Consider the following 17371-nt stretch of genomic DNA (forward strand, 5'->3'; position numbering starts at 1 on the left):
ACCCGCGGGTAAATGTTCGCTGCTTGCGATGCGTTTTGACCCCATCCTCGTTCAAGAATTTTTTTTTCCTTAAAAACGCATCGCGGCTGCGATGAGTTTTGTGAAATCCTACGAACCTACTAATCGCAGCCGCGATGAGTTGCGTGCGAGCGATGGGTTGGGCGATTAATCGTTCGGCAGTGTTAGTGAAATTGAGCCCAGGTGGGATGAGACCAAAGTATGGATGAATAAAGTCTGTATCAATCAGCTATTAGTTGTTGAAAGGTAGCCATTTCAAACTTTAGACCATGCGGCCATCTTACGTTATCTGATGAAAATGTATGTAAGATAGGGATAAATGGCATCATGAGACTGTGATGTGATAGTAATAAATCTAACGTACATACCAATAAATCTAACATACATACCATCTGTTAAACTAAGACGACCCAGGTCAGCTCCTACTCCAACAGAACTCGTACATCGTAGTTCAATGTGCCTGATATTTTGACGCAAGCATAGCTCTTTCCAGGGGCTGTTGGGGTAGGCTTCATACTCAATGACCAGTGAGAAGTGTGCCCAAGGAAAGCTCTCATCTATCTGAGCTGGTGAGATCACCAAGCAGTTGTGTTTGTCCAGTGCTTGACTAACTGCCATGTAAATGGTTTTGTACGTTGAACTCAGAGTGCTGGCTGATAAACCTAAATGTTAGATAAATGTGGAGAGTATTTGCTGTAAATAACTCAACAATAATAAGTAAAATTTTGTAATTGTGCCAAAACAATGTTTTTTATCAAATGTAATAGTCTCAGCCTGTAAAGATTATCAGCAAAATAAAAAAAGAGCTGCTGACAAGTAAGAATATATTTCTTTTTATAGATGTTCAAATTGCTGCTTCAGTGCAGAATATTTGGTGATGCACATTCAATGACTTTACAACTTAATGTGTATTTATGGTTTTGAATGCACAAAAAATAAAGTGATAATGTCATAAAGAAGATTGTGAGAGTTTTTTCTGCATTTATGCAAAGGCCATGTAAGTCATAATAAAATAATAGAGGATTTGAATAGCGAACGTATCCACTTTGCTAGGTGCTCAAGGGGCTCCTATATTACCCCGGCTAAGCTAATCTACCGATTCTGGTACACATAGCTTTTTGAGGAATTACTTCCTGCTGGTACCCATTTACCTCACCTGGGACGAGTGCAGCAGTGTGGATAAATTTCTTGCTGAAGGAAAACACGCCATGGCTATGATTTAAACCTACTACTCTCTGTTTGAAATGAAAGAGTCAGAAACACTAGACCACGACATGCCCATATATTTACCTCTCACAGAAAGCAAAACAGTAGTGACACTTTCAGCCAGTTTGGCATACTCTCGTCTAATTATCACAAGAACCTATGGGAAAATGATGAAACAAACATGATCATATTCCTACGTATTCCAGACAACAAAATTGATTAGATGAACTTTCCTTTGAAGAGTATAAACTCAATCATTTAAAATAGAGCACCATGGTACATGCACAATTTACATAAATCGTATCAAGTGTCACTAACTTGATAAAGATTAAGAGCTTTGGGTGGCACCAGATCTTTTGTAAGCTGCAAGAAAAAGAAAAATAAATAGAAAACAAACCCAAAAGAAAAGGAACAAAAAGGAATAGCTTTTAAAAAAAAAGCTGAAATGTAATATTTCCTCAATATTAAGCCTAAATCTATTACAAAATAAGATTTATATTTTTAAAAGTTCAAAATATTTGGAGATTTACAAATGCAGATTAACGTCTTGCCAATGGAGGCAAATGCTGCAGTGGAATTTGAACCCCAGACCTTGAGGTTCAAAGCCCAGAGATTATCCAAGGAGCAACAGCATGTCTACATACCTTAGGGTCATGGTCCTTTCCTTCTTTCTTGAGTTTCTTGAGGAACCATTCTCCTGTAAGCCTAACCATCTCATGAAGCTTAGGGTGTAGAGTGTGTTTGGGTAGCATGCAATGCTTCTTGAACAGGGTGTTTCTAACGCCATCCAAACATCCTGTAAAGTGTCAATGGGATTAATTTTCAAATGTACCGTCATATAAAACTTTTTTCAATTATAGAATAAATACATCCTGGCCACCTCCCTCCTGATATCAAATAGAAAATATAAAACTGTAAATGGAATAGAAAACTAAAAATATTTGTATTATAGATATATTACATAATTTATGAACACCCATGTGAATTGTTTAATCTTTTTAACCCATGCAGATAATAATGGTGATTAAAATAATTATGTTGATGACGATTGCAACAAGTGACAATGAAGATGAAGTTTGTGAATATTATGATGATGAAGGATATATATATTGTTGTAATGATGACAATGAGTAACATGTCAACATGGAAATACCAACTACAGCGCGTATCAAAAAAAAATCGACAGTTATATCGTCATTTGCTTAAATAGATCTGTACCAATATTAAAATGTGGAAACATCTTCAGGATATAACAAATGTATAATTTTACAGGACTTTTTCTAAGTGTAAGCTTTTTTTTTTATACGCACTGTATAGGTATATGAGAAAGATCGACAGTGACAGATTTCTCGTATAAGGATTAACATGGATTACATAGACAATCAATTCAATGATATCCATGTACATATATCAAACCTTTTAGGATATCTTTATATCTCTCATTGGCAAGGGCCAAGTGCATGATTGCTGATACAGCATCACAGTGTATCATCAGATCTATAGCAGTTACATAGCTGTGAAGGAGAACAATTTGTTGATATTCTTCTGTGTCTTCTTTGTCTGTCAAAAGGGAGAACACATTGAATGATAAATGAGTGATTCACAAATATTATAATTATCTAAACTCCTCAAAAAAAGTTTGGAAATCTGACTTTGATCGATTATCCCTGCTCGGTTTTAGTGAATATTTATGTGTGGTTGAAATCAATTAATAGATCATTTAAATTTTCTTCACAATAATGCCCTACATGATATGATCATGGTCCACATGCTGGTGCAGTGTCTTGACATGAGGGGCAAGGTCAAATTCAAAATTTGCAAAATGACACAATATTGACAGTCACTGTTCTTTTTTTTCTGTGGTGATGAGTGAGTTTCTCAGCAATTTCTTAGTTTTCATTCAAACCATGTTATCTCACAGAACCATCACTACATAAACCACAAAACATGATATAAAATATGCATTGTGTAAAAATGGGAGCGGGGAGAAATAAATGGCTAAACTCAGATATCCAAACTTTTTTTTGAGGGGTTTAGTTTATTGGAATGTCTCCCAATGGTGAATTTTTTAGAGTCCATCAAAAAAATGAAAAGACTTATCTTATTTCTATGTGCAAATGATCTCAGATACCTGTACACTCAGTAACAATCTGTTTGACATTTGCTAAAAATATAGAACATTTGAACATAAAGAAAAATAGAGCAATACACAATGAGACAATATTAGAAACAATTGTATTAACTTTAAAAAATGTATTTTCAAGGATCACTATAGCAGAAAAATTGAAATATAGGTTCTATTAGCATTTTCCCCAAAACAATCTTAATGAATTCTATAGTTTTGAAATATTTTCTGAGCAATCCTCCAAATGATATCTTATCTGGTTAGTTTCAAACACCAAAATGGGGCCTTTTTTCATTTTGGATGGGGGGGGGGGGGTGGGTGGGTAATTCTGCTACATGTTGATTCCCTTCAAAACATCTGTGATGGATGAAGGATCAATTTTACTGGCTTCCCTTTCAAAGGCCTGTAGAGATTTTTAAAAAAATCTTATCATTTATGAATATATTTCCACTTCCTTTAACAGGGGAATCTCTGAGAATCTGATGAAGTGTAAGATGATCCACCTGGGGAGTGTTTCATGAAGAAAATATTCAGTAACTGATTGTTCAAACCAATCATATGCAAGGATTTGCAGTAGCTTATCACATATGTACCTGTAAATCACTGATTATTTATTTCATGAAATGCACCCCTTCTGAGAGGGGTGGGTGATTGGGTGAGGTGGATTTAAAGATACCTGTAGATTTACTCTGCTTTTCATACTGTAGTAGGAGGAATCTAGAAACATCTGGTGTGAGTGTATGGAGTGTGTAGGATGGTGACAGTACATTGGTAGAATGAAGGCGATTCATCACTGGTGTTAGGGCATCTTCTAGTACTTTCATCATCTCAACAAATGGTGCTTGAAAATAGAACAATACAACATAATTTTATTCATTATGTCTCAAAAATTTGCCAGGAGATCCTTAAGTACATATACCTATCAAGGAGAAAAGTTGTGCTATATAAATATTATATATTAGCATTATTATTATCACAGGACATAAACATCATAAAATGAGTTAGATTTGGAACCAACTCCATACACCAAACCTGCCAACCATCTACAACAAAAAGGGTATTAAAAAAAAAAGGATTTTTTGACAAAAAAGAGTATTTTTTGTCTCAGTGTAACAATCGCCAGCCTGTTGTGAGGACCTGGGATAGTATCACACACTGTGTATTTTAACATACTCCATGATTGGAAATTAAAAAAAGATAAAAAATCATACAAAAAAGTATTGGTGTATTCAAAGCAAAATAGAGGAAGAAATACTCTAAAAAGGGAATGGTTGGCATGTCTGATACACCCTCACAAATCATCATAACATTATTAAACATCTGACAATCTGTGATGTAAGATCTTGCTCAAGTTTGGATAATCTTTGGTATGAGCTTTTCATATTCATTAATACCATGTAGGAGCATTTGTGTTCATCTCTACATTTACTCTGTATTTGTCTAGTTCCTACTATGGAAGCTGAATCCACTAATAATAATACACCAAGGGTGTAATTTTGACCAAATCATAACTGTGTAATAATTAAGCTATTTAACACCAATGCAGTCAATTTCGAACCAGAATATGGACCCCCCTGAAAAAAAATGAAGATGAGTGCTGCATAATGTACGCAGGGCCCCATCTTACAAAGTGTTGGAATTGATACTATCAACCACAACTATGGAAAGCCAGCAACGCCAACATCTAAAATGCCCGTTTGCTCAAAATATTTTCTGGATAATGATGTATAGTCATCGCTTACTTGAAAAGTCAATGGGCTTCTTTTTGTTTACAAAGGACAATTTGCCAATTTCCTGTAGAAGAAAATTATGTCATTGATGGACTTCCATACAGTTGATGCTGATCAGATCAGTCAGAACTTGTTACAAAACGGGGCACTGGTAGTAGGAAGTGAATTAATCTTACCTGTCAGAGTAACTTCAACTGTTCTGCTCTTTGACTTTTTATTACCAGACTTGGTAGGTGTTAGCTCAGATTCTTTGGAGTCATCATGATCTAGAATCTCCTTTTTAATTACCACAGGCTTGGAAACAGTCTTTGCGTCTTTAAAACAGAAAATATTGTTAACTATTTGCAGCACCAAAATATGAAAGGAATATTTACATTAGCTTTAATCATAACTCTCACTTTATATGTTCTTGTAAATTATTTTGATTTGACAATCTCAAATGATACCATAATCACATTAATTTTCATCTAAATTTCAGATTCAAATTCAAATAGCACCATGTTTACAAGAAATATTTAAGTTTGTCTTAAAAAAATAATATTGCTGCCCCTTCTTTATTCTCCTCTCCCTTTTCCTCCTCCTTCCGCACTCTCTTTTCTTCCCCTCATCATCCATGTCATTCTCTTTCTTCTTTCTCACCCAATCTTTTTCTGTCTTCTCCTCCCTTCTAATAATTATATAATCTTTTCTAAGTTATCATCATAAACAAAATGAATATTATTTTTAGACATGGTTATGACTGAAAAACAATCTAAGAAAAAGAATACAAAAGAACCACACACTGCCAAGACCAGAGTCCCAATTTCAAGTCTCAGACAGGGCGATTTACCTCATATTATTTTTCTATGATTAAAAATGCATATTCCTCCCAGAGAAGGATGTGATGTATACAAACCATTTGTGCTTTTCAATTGAAGCTCTTTGCTACTCTGATCTGCTCTTGGAAGGAGTGGGGGTGGGAGAGGAGGCGGGTCCTTCCTAATGAGAGATTCCTTGCATCTAAGCTTTAAGAAGTCCATCAATGGATCCCCTATAGGAGAACATCTTTTGGGAGCAGCATCTTCTTTCTTCTCCTTACTCTCCTCAGCTAGTGGCTTCTAAGAAAAATGATTATGATGAATAGTTATGACCAAGGCTGTGTTTGATACTATCTTACATTGGGCATAAAAGAGTTAATATCATGAAGAAAAATCATTAAAAAATCACATTCGTAATTCACCAAATACTGATACCACAGACAATCTTCTATAAATTCTTATTTAATTTGCATGAATTTTCATCCATTTGTGAAACAGGGGTTGAATAACCAAAATAGAAGAGAGAGAGAGATCGATGGAGAGGCAAATGTACCACTCCAACCAATTCAAAGGCATTAGGTGCATGTATGCACTGTCATAAAACATAAAATTAGCAGTCTATTAATAAGTTTGTGGCAAACCAGGTAGAAAAATTTACAGTCAACGAATAATAAATATTTCTCTTTAGGTCACACGTTCTCCCTCCACTCATACCTCGGGTGTGTCTCATGAATGATCTTGCCAGATTTATAATCCAACAGTCTGTGTTATCTGACAATTATCATAACGGTAATCATAATAACTTCCCAATAACAGTCTGAACCAATATAAATCAAGGAAACATGTCAAATCCGATAAGTTCTTAGACAATAAGTTTTGATGGATTGCTCCCCAAGTAGTCAACTGGCCTTTATTTTACCTCATTTTCAGTGACAGATGTATCTGACGTCGTATTCATATGCTCTTCAGAATTTTCAGTTTGTTCATCAGAATCAGATGATGAACATTCTTTAGAAGGCTGCTTCGTCTCCACTTCCAATGGGTCCAACATTATATCACTCTCATCATCATCTATTGAACAAAAAATATGAAAATAATGCAAACAATAATTTCTGAGAAAAAAAAAATAAATGTGTACTGTAAAAATGACAATAGCCATCTTTGTAGAATAATCCATTCCAAGGCCAGCTGTTTTCATTACCAAAGCATTTCTACTTCAGTACTCCACTATCAAATAGGACAAAAAAATCTGAAGAAAATAGAAATAATATATTGAGGTCCCTACTAACAAAACTTTAAATTTGAAGCAGCTGAAAAATGTAAGAAATTCTCTCAGTTACTTTCAGAACAAAGAAATGTAAAAATTAGATCTAATGAAGATGTGAACATACTAGTAAAGAGATGGGCATTAGTCCCTAAGGCCTCCACAGTAATAAACACATTACTTTCTTTTAAATAATATTACAGAAAAAGCTTTCTAAATACTTTAAAGTGCATCAATTATATTGTAATTGCACATGAAGCAACTGATATTTATGTACATGTGAATATACTGTGCCATGTCAATGATTAGCACGGTATATCAGATATCAAGATACCTACAACCATATGATTTTTTTGTAGTTGTTGTTGAAATATCATGAAAATTACTATCAATACAGAGTAAAGAAACAATGATCAAAGACAATAAACGAAAACACTTTGAATAAAGAAAAATTATAAATAATATAATCCAATGAAGATTTAAACTATCTTGCCTTAAAGAACATCAAACAAACTGTCAGTGTTCATCCTTTTGTGGTAAATATTGTAATTGCTTTTCATATTTCTCAAATTTTGACCAATCAAGAGGAAAAAGATCTATATAAAATACAACATGATTAATACATAAATCTAAAGTAGATGTGAACTTGTTGATATTTCTTTATAATTGGTAAACTATGTTAAACCATGGTTTGAATGTTTTTCTTCATATGAAAGGCTGGATGGGAGAAAAAGTTTCTAAATTCAAACTTTTGCAAGGCATTTATAACCTAAATTTTCCAAAATGTGTTTTTATTATTACCCTGATTTTTAATAGCAAATATAACAGAATAATAGAAAGCAAACAAAAATTTCAGACATTTGGCTAATCAATAATTAATCCAAAGATTGAATCCATGTTGGTAGTTCTATATAATGTAGCTGCAAGGCAGACTAAAGAGCAAATTTGTGTTTAAAAAAAAAGAGTATTCAGGAATAGAAGGAATAAATAAACAGTAAATAGATAGGAATTTAACAAAGTGTAGTTGCTACAATTTTTTAGATTGAAGTTGGAATTAAATCAGGAACATCTTGAAGATTACCTAAATACTAAAATTATTGATTTCCCCTTAATTTGAAATAAGAGGTTGTGGCATCACAGCAATGATCTTTAACTTTAAGTAATGAGACAGGTTGTTTTACATGCATATCTACAATCATGGTATAAATACCTATTGATAAATCTTCTTTAACCACTGGTTCTTGGCAGCTGTCCACTTTACTGTCTAACATTTTGATCTCATCTGCACCCTCTAATCCCTCAATGGTCATTGTAAACTTCTTGTTCTTCATAACCTTTGATATATTGACTAGTTGCCATGGTAATAACAGATCAACATCGGTGTTGCCATGTTCTTTGGTCAAGCCAAGTTCTGACTTGGGTGACAAGAGAGGATTAGGTTTATCCATATTCTTCACCTCAGGAACTGAAGACGTCATCAGGTCACACAGAAAAAGGTGGGGGTAAATAAATGTTACTAAATTTTTCTTTGTACTCAAAACACTACATAACTTGAAAATAGTTGTTTTTTCTGTCTTATTTTTTTCCACTTGAGGGAGGGGGGATCAGCACAATATATATAAAAAAACATGAAACTCAATGAAGTGTTTTATTAGTGAATTGATATGAATTTACACAACTCATGTACAGATTCTCGCAATTTGATTGGTTGAAAACTATTCAATATTTGAACCACTTTGTGCTGCATGCAATGTTTATTTTCCATTGCACGGCGAGCTCTCTCCCCAAGTGTGTAGCACTGAGTGTGTTTTGAATTAAGCGCATCAACAAGGTTGACTGTGCGCACTCGGAGAGTCGTTTATAAATGAAATGATGCATGTCTTCATTTGACCATTATGTTGATGCTGTGTTCAATCCATTGCACTCAGCCTAACGGCTTCAGGCAATGGATTGAACAAAGCCTCAACTTGAGCGAGGGATAGATCACATAGTGAACTCATTTGCACGCATTATTTGTATATTTGACAGAGAACAGAATCTTCAAACACAAAATAATTATTTTATCAAGGATCAATCTTTTCATTCGGTTGCGCAAAGTTTTCTTTTTTTTAATTCTCTCTCTCGGACTTGATCCCTCCTTTGCACTAGAGACCAGAGATATCTAAGGGGTCCTTGTAGAAAGCAGCTTCACACATGAACATGACTGATGAAATATAGTCTAAGATTTATAATCTAAATAACTTCTAATAGAGAATCAGAGCATATAATCTCACCTTTAAGACTAAGTGCCACTGCTTCATGCAGATATTGTTCAGTCTTCCATATTCTCTTTTCTGTCTTCTCTTTGGTCTTTGGAGTCACGATCTCAGTATCACTGGGGAAAAAAAACATAAAACATGCATACCATCAAATAACCTGACTTAAAAAAACTCCACATATTACACTACAGTGTCAGATTTTTTTATAAAAATCACTTGTCATATTTGCAGTAGGCCTTACTGTCTACAAGAATGTATTATGCTTATTCACTTTTCTCAAAATTAGCTTGAACAGAAAATCACAAGAAACAGTTATTACAGTAGTTTACATTCCATATGGAATTAAATGATTAAATCATCAGGAAAAAATAAAACTGTATTTTCTTTGCAATATAGACGAAAATAAGTCAAACTTGATCTCAATTATGCAAATAGGTAAACAAATTATTACTCTGAAAATGCCAGGATATTTTGATGTCTGAAAAGACAGGGTTGTGGGGGATAGGAGTTCAGCTGACTGAGCATAAGCTAAGATCTTGACCATCACTTCCAAAATCTAACCAAATGTAATGTAAATGTAAATAACACAAAGTGCATACTTACAAGCATGATATAGGAGTTATAGGAAGCTTCTCATTGTCTTGTCCTGGATTTTCTGAGGTCGTAGAAACATCAATAGGGGTTTGTGGAGACTCCAAAGATCTTTTTTGAACATCACTGGATTCCACATCTTCCGATGGACCAAGGCCTATAAAAATTAAGACACACAGAAATTCAAAATTTTTGAAAGCAGGGTCCCACTTTGAATTGCAGGTGTGTGAGTGGTCACAAATAAAAAGATCTGAAAAAAGGCTGAAGAGTGCTAAAAAAGTCTGAAATAGAAAGAGCTCCCATACATTTTATACAGAGGAAAGCCAAAATAAGCTGAAATTAAGCTGAAAATAAAAACAAATCAAAACAAAAAATCTGAAATCAGCTAAAAATCTGAACTCTCACACCCCTGGAATTGTGCAGTTCATTCTCATTATGGTAAATTATTTTTCAAGTTCTAGGTCACACTTCCACAGATGTGTCTATACAAAGTTGCTCTATCATAGATATGCAGCCAAAAAATATACTATGTTTTAAAAAAAAAAAGAATATTTAGATGGGGGAAGGGGGGACAGCCTAGATACAAAAAATTTGCTTGATTCACTAGCAGGAATATTTTAGAGTCACCATGCTCAGACTTCACCTTTTTTAAACACTTGTTTTCATTTTTTTCTCTATTTTTTTTATAACGTCATATCCCAAAGGAGCTGCCCCTCCCCCCCCCTGTATCACATTTTCTTCACATACTATCCTTTAGTGCAATAATTTTTTTAAATAAGTAATTAAACTGTAAAGCTCACTTGAGATCAGTCAGAATAATACAACTGGACTTTCTAAATGCCACCGCACACACCCACGTTCAAATTTGTGAACATATTGCATTTTCCTCATTTTTTGATAATGTGAATGAAAAATCTATTTTTATTTGAGGTTTAAAAGAACTGAAATAATATATTGATGATTGCAAGCCTTTATTTTGGAGTAAAGACCAAATTAGTTTCAAATCGCAGCCAATTGCTATGGCGTCAATACGACTAGATATATATATATTTTTTTATTCTAATAAGGTTAGCATATTCACAGATTTCAATGTAGGTACACTCATGTCTCATAGGTTGATTGAAACATTACACAGTGAGATATTCCATGTCTCAATATCAGCATCAAATTCTACATGTATTGTGTTTTGTTCCAAAATCAGGACACAGACCAATTGGAAGGTGGCCTTAAGTGATTCCTTATCTGTGATCTTATCTGTATGTTTCAATAAAATAAATCAATAAAAGCCATTACCTTCAGAATTCAGTTTGATAGGATCACCATCAGTTTGACTTATACATGGAAGCTGTTCTGGATGTGATCTAGTTGATGTGGAGTCCAATCCTAGAAACTCTGAAAATTGACGTATATGTTTTAATTTTTATGATTCCCAGGCTTTGTTATTAAGAATATCTAAAGAATTGTCAATACAAAAAATAAGAAATTCAACACTTTATGCAATGAAAAGTTATTTACAATAGAGAGATATTATCTTTCATAATAAGTTGTATTGAATTATTTATAAGCATTTTTCTGTTAACATGTAAATATGTTTCCTTCCCTAACTTTTTTTCCAAATTCATTGTCGGGGGGGGGGGGGTCAAAATTACACAGAAATTTTACTTGACTGCAAATAGACACAAGTAAATAACATCAAATTTTAAGTGAGTCCAATCAATTGCTAACCACTATGTTACTGGGTCAAGCTTTATTTAAGATTTCTTACTTTGACAAACAGCTGATATATTTTCCAATTCATTGTTAGATATGAAACTGTTTACACTCTATAAGGTTACTGTAAAGATAGGACTATTTCATGAGACTTGCCTGTTTCAGACCAATCAAACTGCTTAGTATAGCTATCCTCTTCCAACCTTAGGCAGTAGTCAGGCATGACATCACACATACTTGGATGATTGTATTCAATATGAGCCATTGAAACCAGCTCAGGCAGTAGAAGCTTTCACAATGAGATAAATTTGATTTAAAAACTTGGGAAATTTGACAACATTGATCTTTGATTCTTTCAACAATACAGTGAACAATGTTGTAATTTTATTTGGTTTCATCATAAATTAAAGAACGGAATATTCATATTGTAAAGAAATTCTACATAATCATGTCAGTGGTCTAAAGTTACAACTTTTGTGGAATAGGTAAATTCACTCTAAGTAGATCTTACTTGTATTAAATGAAGAAAAAGTGAAAGATTACAAATTGTTGATTACCAGATTGAATCTAAAGATTTTGCAGAATTATGACACCAATTTGATTTCGAAAAAAATATTAATTGAACATTAAAAAGAAACGTTCCACTACTCACTTCTTCATTGTTTTGTTGTTTGTCCTTCCATGCATCAGGAAGTTTCTCTAAATCTTTCATTAACTCCAGCTCTGCGAAAGGCTCAGTTGTGATATCTTTATGTTCATTTGTCCTATAGATCATTCAAGAAATACAAATAAAAATCAAAATAATGAAATAGCAGGTCCATACGCCACTAATTACAATTAACTCCCCATGGTTATTTTAATAATGTCTTATTAGTGGATGCTTCACTTTCTCCTTCCTAATAAATTTTACTTGAGATCAACATGTATCAATATGATCTGGTTTACCATTAACAAACATTGAGGCATTAAATTTCTGAGAGAAAAGATCATGCATTTAAATGCATATCAAATTCTCCATTGCATCCTGTTTAAAAAAAATAAAATAGCTAAATGATCCATCACCTCAAATTTATCACTTTACTTGCATTTTTATGCAAATAACTAAGGAAACAATGTAACAAGAAGCTGGCAAACTCAGGGAAGAAAGTTTATATTAGTAGGATAAGCAAAGAAAGATCATGGTTAGACAAGCGTTCCTTGAAGCATGTTTACCATGAAACTGGTTAAGAAAACATTTGTTATATGTACTATTCACAATGCATTCAATCTGATACCGTACAAAGAAACTTCTTCTTCAGATACCTGATGACATACATACTTCCCAATTTTTTAGAACATTTTATTAAAGGCTGACATGAATTGTATACATATAGTTAATATAGCACAGTAGCCAAAACTGTATTACCACCTTTAAGCAGCTGCCACCCTTTGATTCAATATGAAATAAATCTTATATTTGATATCAATCCTAAATCAAGACAGAGATAACATACCCTAATCGTAGGTCTTCAGCTGTCTGCTCAGGAGGAAGGTTTGCGAACGGATCCTTAATAGTAATAGGGACTAACTGTTTACACATATCATTGCAGGTCTGGTGTTGCCTTGAGTCAGAAGTGACATCAACCAAGTTCTCCAGCATGAACCTTGCATATTCCCTTCCTAATAAAAACAAAATTTGAATTAAAATCACATGATACTTTCATGTGAGCTTTCATGTTGTATTCCCTGTAATAGGAAAGAAAATTGAGAAAAATATACATGAATGCTAATTATGTATAGAAATTGATGAGTCTTCTAGTATCAATAGTTCTGGACATAAGACATTGACAGATAGAAAAAGGGTTTACACCTCTATAGTACCATTGATAGGGTAATTACAAGTCATTCACACCTGATTGGAAATATTCGGGCATTTTTTCATAATAATCATAATTGGACATTGGCTAAGTTTGACTAAAATCATGCAAGTGCTAAGCACTGCCTATGCCATTGGTAATATTTGCATGCCAAATCTCTTGCAAGCACAATAGCATTATCACCTCGATTTAATACCATAATTTCACAAGAATTAAGTTTTTAACCATTTTAATAATGTCAGGAAGAGGGTAAAGTCAATATTTAAACCTGAAGATGCCATCTATTCTGCATGCATAATTTATCGTATGTTCACAAAATGTGAAATCTAGATACCTTTACAATGACAATGAAGGTCATCCTCTTGGACCTTCACAGGATGGCCTTCAATACTGCTGGGAATCTCACATGGGTCTTTATGCTTGAGCTCAGACTGGATACTAAGCTTTGTCTGATAGTCCAATAGGGGAGAGTCTGGATTGGAGCTTGGTACAATATCATCTTCAACTGATTCACTGTAAAAAATATTAATGTATCGCTAATAAATATTGTAAAATAAAGGTGTTGAACATTCTTACAGAGAAGATTCAAGAGTTGCCAACTACTAAAAGCTATGATTAACATGCTACATGAAATGCATCTCTAAGGGATTCATATGAATTTATATTGTGCGAAATTGTAACTAATCCAAAGAAGTTCATACGTTAACGGGCCACCATGGTCCAAAGCCAAGGGGAAAGTAGGAAGACATGAGCCATCTTGAAAGAAAAATGTGTTCGCTTACAAGTAGGATATATGTCTTACAAAAATGCTCAGAAAGAAACATGTTCAACAAAGGATTAGAGTAGGAGATTCTCACATAACTGCAATCAAAATTTAATAACTTGTTAAATATAATATAATTTCACTATACTTTTCTGAGACTCTCACCCAAATTATCTTGAACATAGTGTTTAATAGTTTAAAAGGGGAGTTCATTCTGGTTTCAAGTATAAAACAGAACAATAAGAGAAACAAAAACAAAGGTTTCATGAAAATTCATCACATAATATCAGCACAATACATTGTCAAACGTAGATGCTTTGCTTACACATGAAGTGTTTCTTCCGAGATTGTCTCTAATCCTCGTTCAAAAGAAGAAGGAACAATTTGCCTCAAGGATTCTTTTATTCCAGAACAATCAGTCAAGGAGCTTAATGTACTCTTGCCTTTCACTGTTTGAAAAAAATAAATAAAAGAAATTAATCACTGATTATGAAGCATTCACCATCACTTCTATTCTGCATTTAGTGATCAGAAATATCTAACCCCTTTAGGCTTGCATGTTTCTTTAAATCAGGATTATTGAAACACAATCTTAAATTCATTAATACCTCATAGAATTCAAAGTCAAAACCATCTTTTTAAAAATTTGCTTCTTCTGTTGAAATTACATGTACATGTATTTGTAAAGTTGCACAAATTGATGAGACTTTGTCACACAAAAAAATGCATAGTATACTTTCATTCAAGCAACTTCAGGTTTGAAAATTCAAGACTAAGTTCAAGTTGAGGAGAAAAAAGACAATCGCTCATTGGGGTAGGAAACTTCTTTAAACTCTGCATTGCTAGTGTTGCACTCTTTCTGCTCTATTATCAAATATAACTCCAGTGTTTGAAAAACTTAACTTAATTAATTTCTTAGCATCTCTCTCCATTACTGAATACACATGGGAAGAGAAAAACTTGTAATTTAGCAATTAGATCCAATAAAATTGTTAAATTATACGGTACGCACTAAAGTGATTTTTGCTGACAAATTTTGGTTGCAGCCAATCAGATGCAAGGATCTAGGAAGCTAATAACAATACTATAAATTGCTGCAGAGACTTTCTTCATGAAATGCTCCCAAGTTGTAGTTCTTATTACTTACATTGAAGCCAAGGCAATTTGTAAATGTCATCATCATCTCTATTGAAATTCGAATGAACATCAAGACTTGATGGCAGAGCCAAGAGGAATATACTCAGGAAATTTTGATGCTCTTTAATTGCCTAGAAAAAAGAGAATGACAAAAACTGCAAGCAGATCTACAACTTGTTTTGTGAACTTAGAGTTAGTAATAATTATTTAGATTTAGGCTAAGTTTATTTTATGAAATAAATTCATTTTTAGACTAGATCTAACTTAATTAGAACTACTGTACATCATGAGTACATGTACATCAAGACTAAGTCAACATCTACTGTAGATCAACAATATCAATTTTCTTCAACTCATAATGATAGACCTAGATCTACTTGACCTTGTGCTCAAAATTTGGATAGTAACCTTGCCCTTGTTCATGCATACACTTTCTAACCAGACACGGGAGGTGTAGCCTGGACATGATGAATGGTAGGGGGCCCTAAGGCTACGCACCACTCATCGCGCATGCAGTTTTTAATAGCAAATGTGCACTTTGTGTGTGACTGCAGAGTGATGAATGATTCCTAGGCTTTTTCATTTTTCTACGGAAGCTGCAGTTAATTCAAATTCAAATTTATTTATTTCACTTCCATCAAACAAAGACAAATTGTATACCATAAACCTAAATATATGTATCCATTGCAAAAAAAAAATAATACATTATGTTGTGGAAAAAAACACTTAGACAATTTGGGCAACACATTGTAAAAAAAAATTGTAGGTTTTAAATATGTATACTATTTTTCAATAGAAATTTAAATTAAGATGGAAATGGAGGGACCCACTAAAAAGCAATGCTTGTACAATGTGGGCCCCCTCAAAATATAGATAACACAACAAATAACAGAATAACAAAGTACAAATACATATATCATCAAATTAGAAAACAAATAAATGGGAGAGAAATAATACTCACAAAATAAATACGAAGTTATCAAAAAATACAGTTTGATATAGGACAAAACAACCCGTCCTAAAATATATCCACCCTTCCCCACCAACCCCCCCCCCCAAAAAAAAAAGAGAAGAAAAAAACCCCAATAATCTCTGTAAATTGCAGAGAAAACCCACAACTCTTTGGAATTTTTGAGTTATTTTCACTTTGTCATATTATCCTATAAAGTATAGGCCTAATGCACAACATATTTTAGAAATTGAAGCACAGGAAATAGGCCTAATTCTTCTTTTTTTGCGTGATAAATCGAGTGCATAGAGCTCTCTAGGACCCCTTCTATTCTAAAGTTACATCGGGCGGCAAAATCAAGGTGTTCGAAAAAAACACAGCAGGATTTTATTTTGAGGTTTTTATATTTTCTTTTTGGTTAGGCCCCCTATTAATCTAAGGCCTAATATTAATGTTGATATTTTAGATCTAGAATATTTGCCACAAATAAGTGAAAGATAATTTGTTCAAATATCAAAATTGGCATAGGCCTAGGTTCTAACATTAGGCCCAAGCTGGATTCTAGACTAGGCCTAGAGGTTCTTAGTTGTTCATATCATTTGTTAACAAACTTACAAAGACAAAGTCATAAGTGCCTTTTTTGCCCCCCCCCCCCACTCACTCGATCAGAACCATGTCCATGAAGGCCTAGACTCTAGACCACTGACGTACTATATTTCCATAGGCCCTATAGCAAATTTTAATTATTAAATATTAACAATCTTTAGTCCAATCGTCGCTTTCCTTTTTTTTCTTCTGACAGTTGATTTAAACTAACGCTGCTAACGTTAGATAATGCACGTCCATCGGCATGGCAGGGAGCTCCACCGCGCCGGGGGCGGGGAGGCCCGACCGACGGAAGTCGAAAAAGGGACGATCCGGTTTCGACAAACACAAATAGTTAATTAATTAGGCTTAAAGTTATATC

General features: G+C 33.7%; 1 protein-coding gene across 1 annotated transcript; it reads right to left on the reverse strand.

Annotated features, from left to right (window-relative positions):
* Positions 1–239: 239 nt before the first annotated feature.
* On the reverse strand, positions 240–14647 carry LOC121424213 (protein shortage in chiasmata 1 ortholog-like). The gene is made up of 18 exons (XM_041619821.1): positions 14644–14647; positions 13890–14060; positions 13193–13358; positions 12352–12463; positions 11856–11988; positions 11283–11381; positions 10002–10146; positions 9414–9514; positions 8351–8605; positions 6796–6947; positions 5975–6176; positions 5256–5393; positions 4026–4190; positions 2641–2784; positions 1869–2020; positions 1309–1381; positions 408–680; positions 240–307 (listed from the first exon to the last, which is right to left on the reverse strand). The coding sequence occupies exons 1-18, from the start codon at positions 14645–14647 to the stop codon at positions 240–242; spliced, it is 2553 nt and encodes an 850-aa protein (XP_041475755.1).
* Positions 14648–17371: the final 2724 nt, after the last annotated feature.

Source organism: Lytechinus variegatus, chromosome 11 (assembly GCF_018143015.1).
Source record: "Lytechinus variegatus isolate NC3 chromosome 11, Lvar_3.0, whole genome shotgun sequence".
Lineage (NCBI taxonomy): Eukaryota > Metazoa > Echinodermata > Echinoidea > Temnopleuroida > Toxopneustidae > Lytechinus > Lytechinus variegatus.

What these genes read in the sequence shown, in the direction of transcription:
- LOC121424213 (XM_041619821.1), bottom strand. An exon ending in GTTTGATTGGTCTGAAACAG is followed by an intron (nt 11,382 to 11,855) that starts GCAAGTCTCATG and finishes GTCAATTTTCAG; the next exon opens with AGTTTCTAGGATTGGACTCC. An exon ending in AAAGCAGAGTAAATCTACAG is followed by an intron (nt 2,785 to 4,025) that starts GTATCTTTAAAT and finishes CCCTTTTGACAG; the next exon opens with ACAAAGAAGACACAGAAGAA.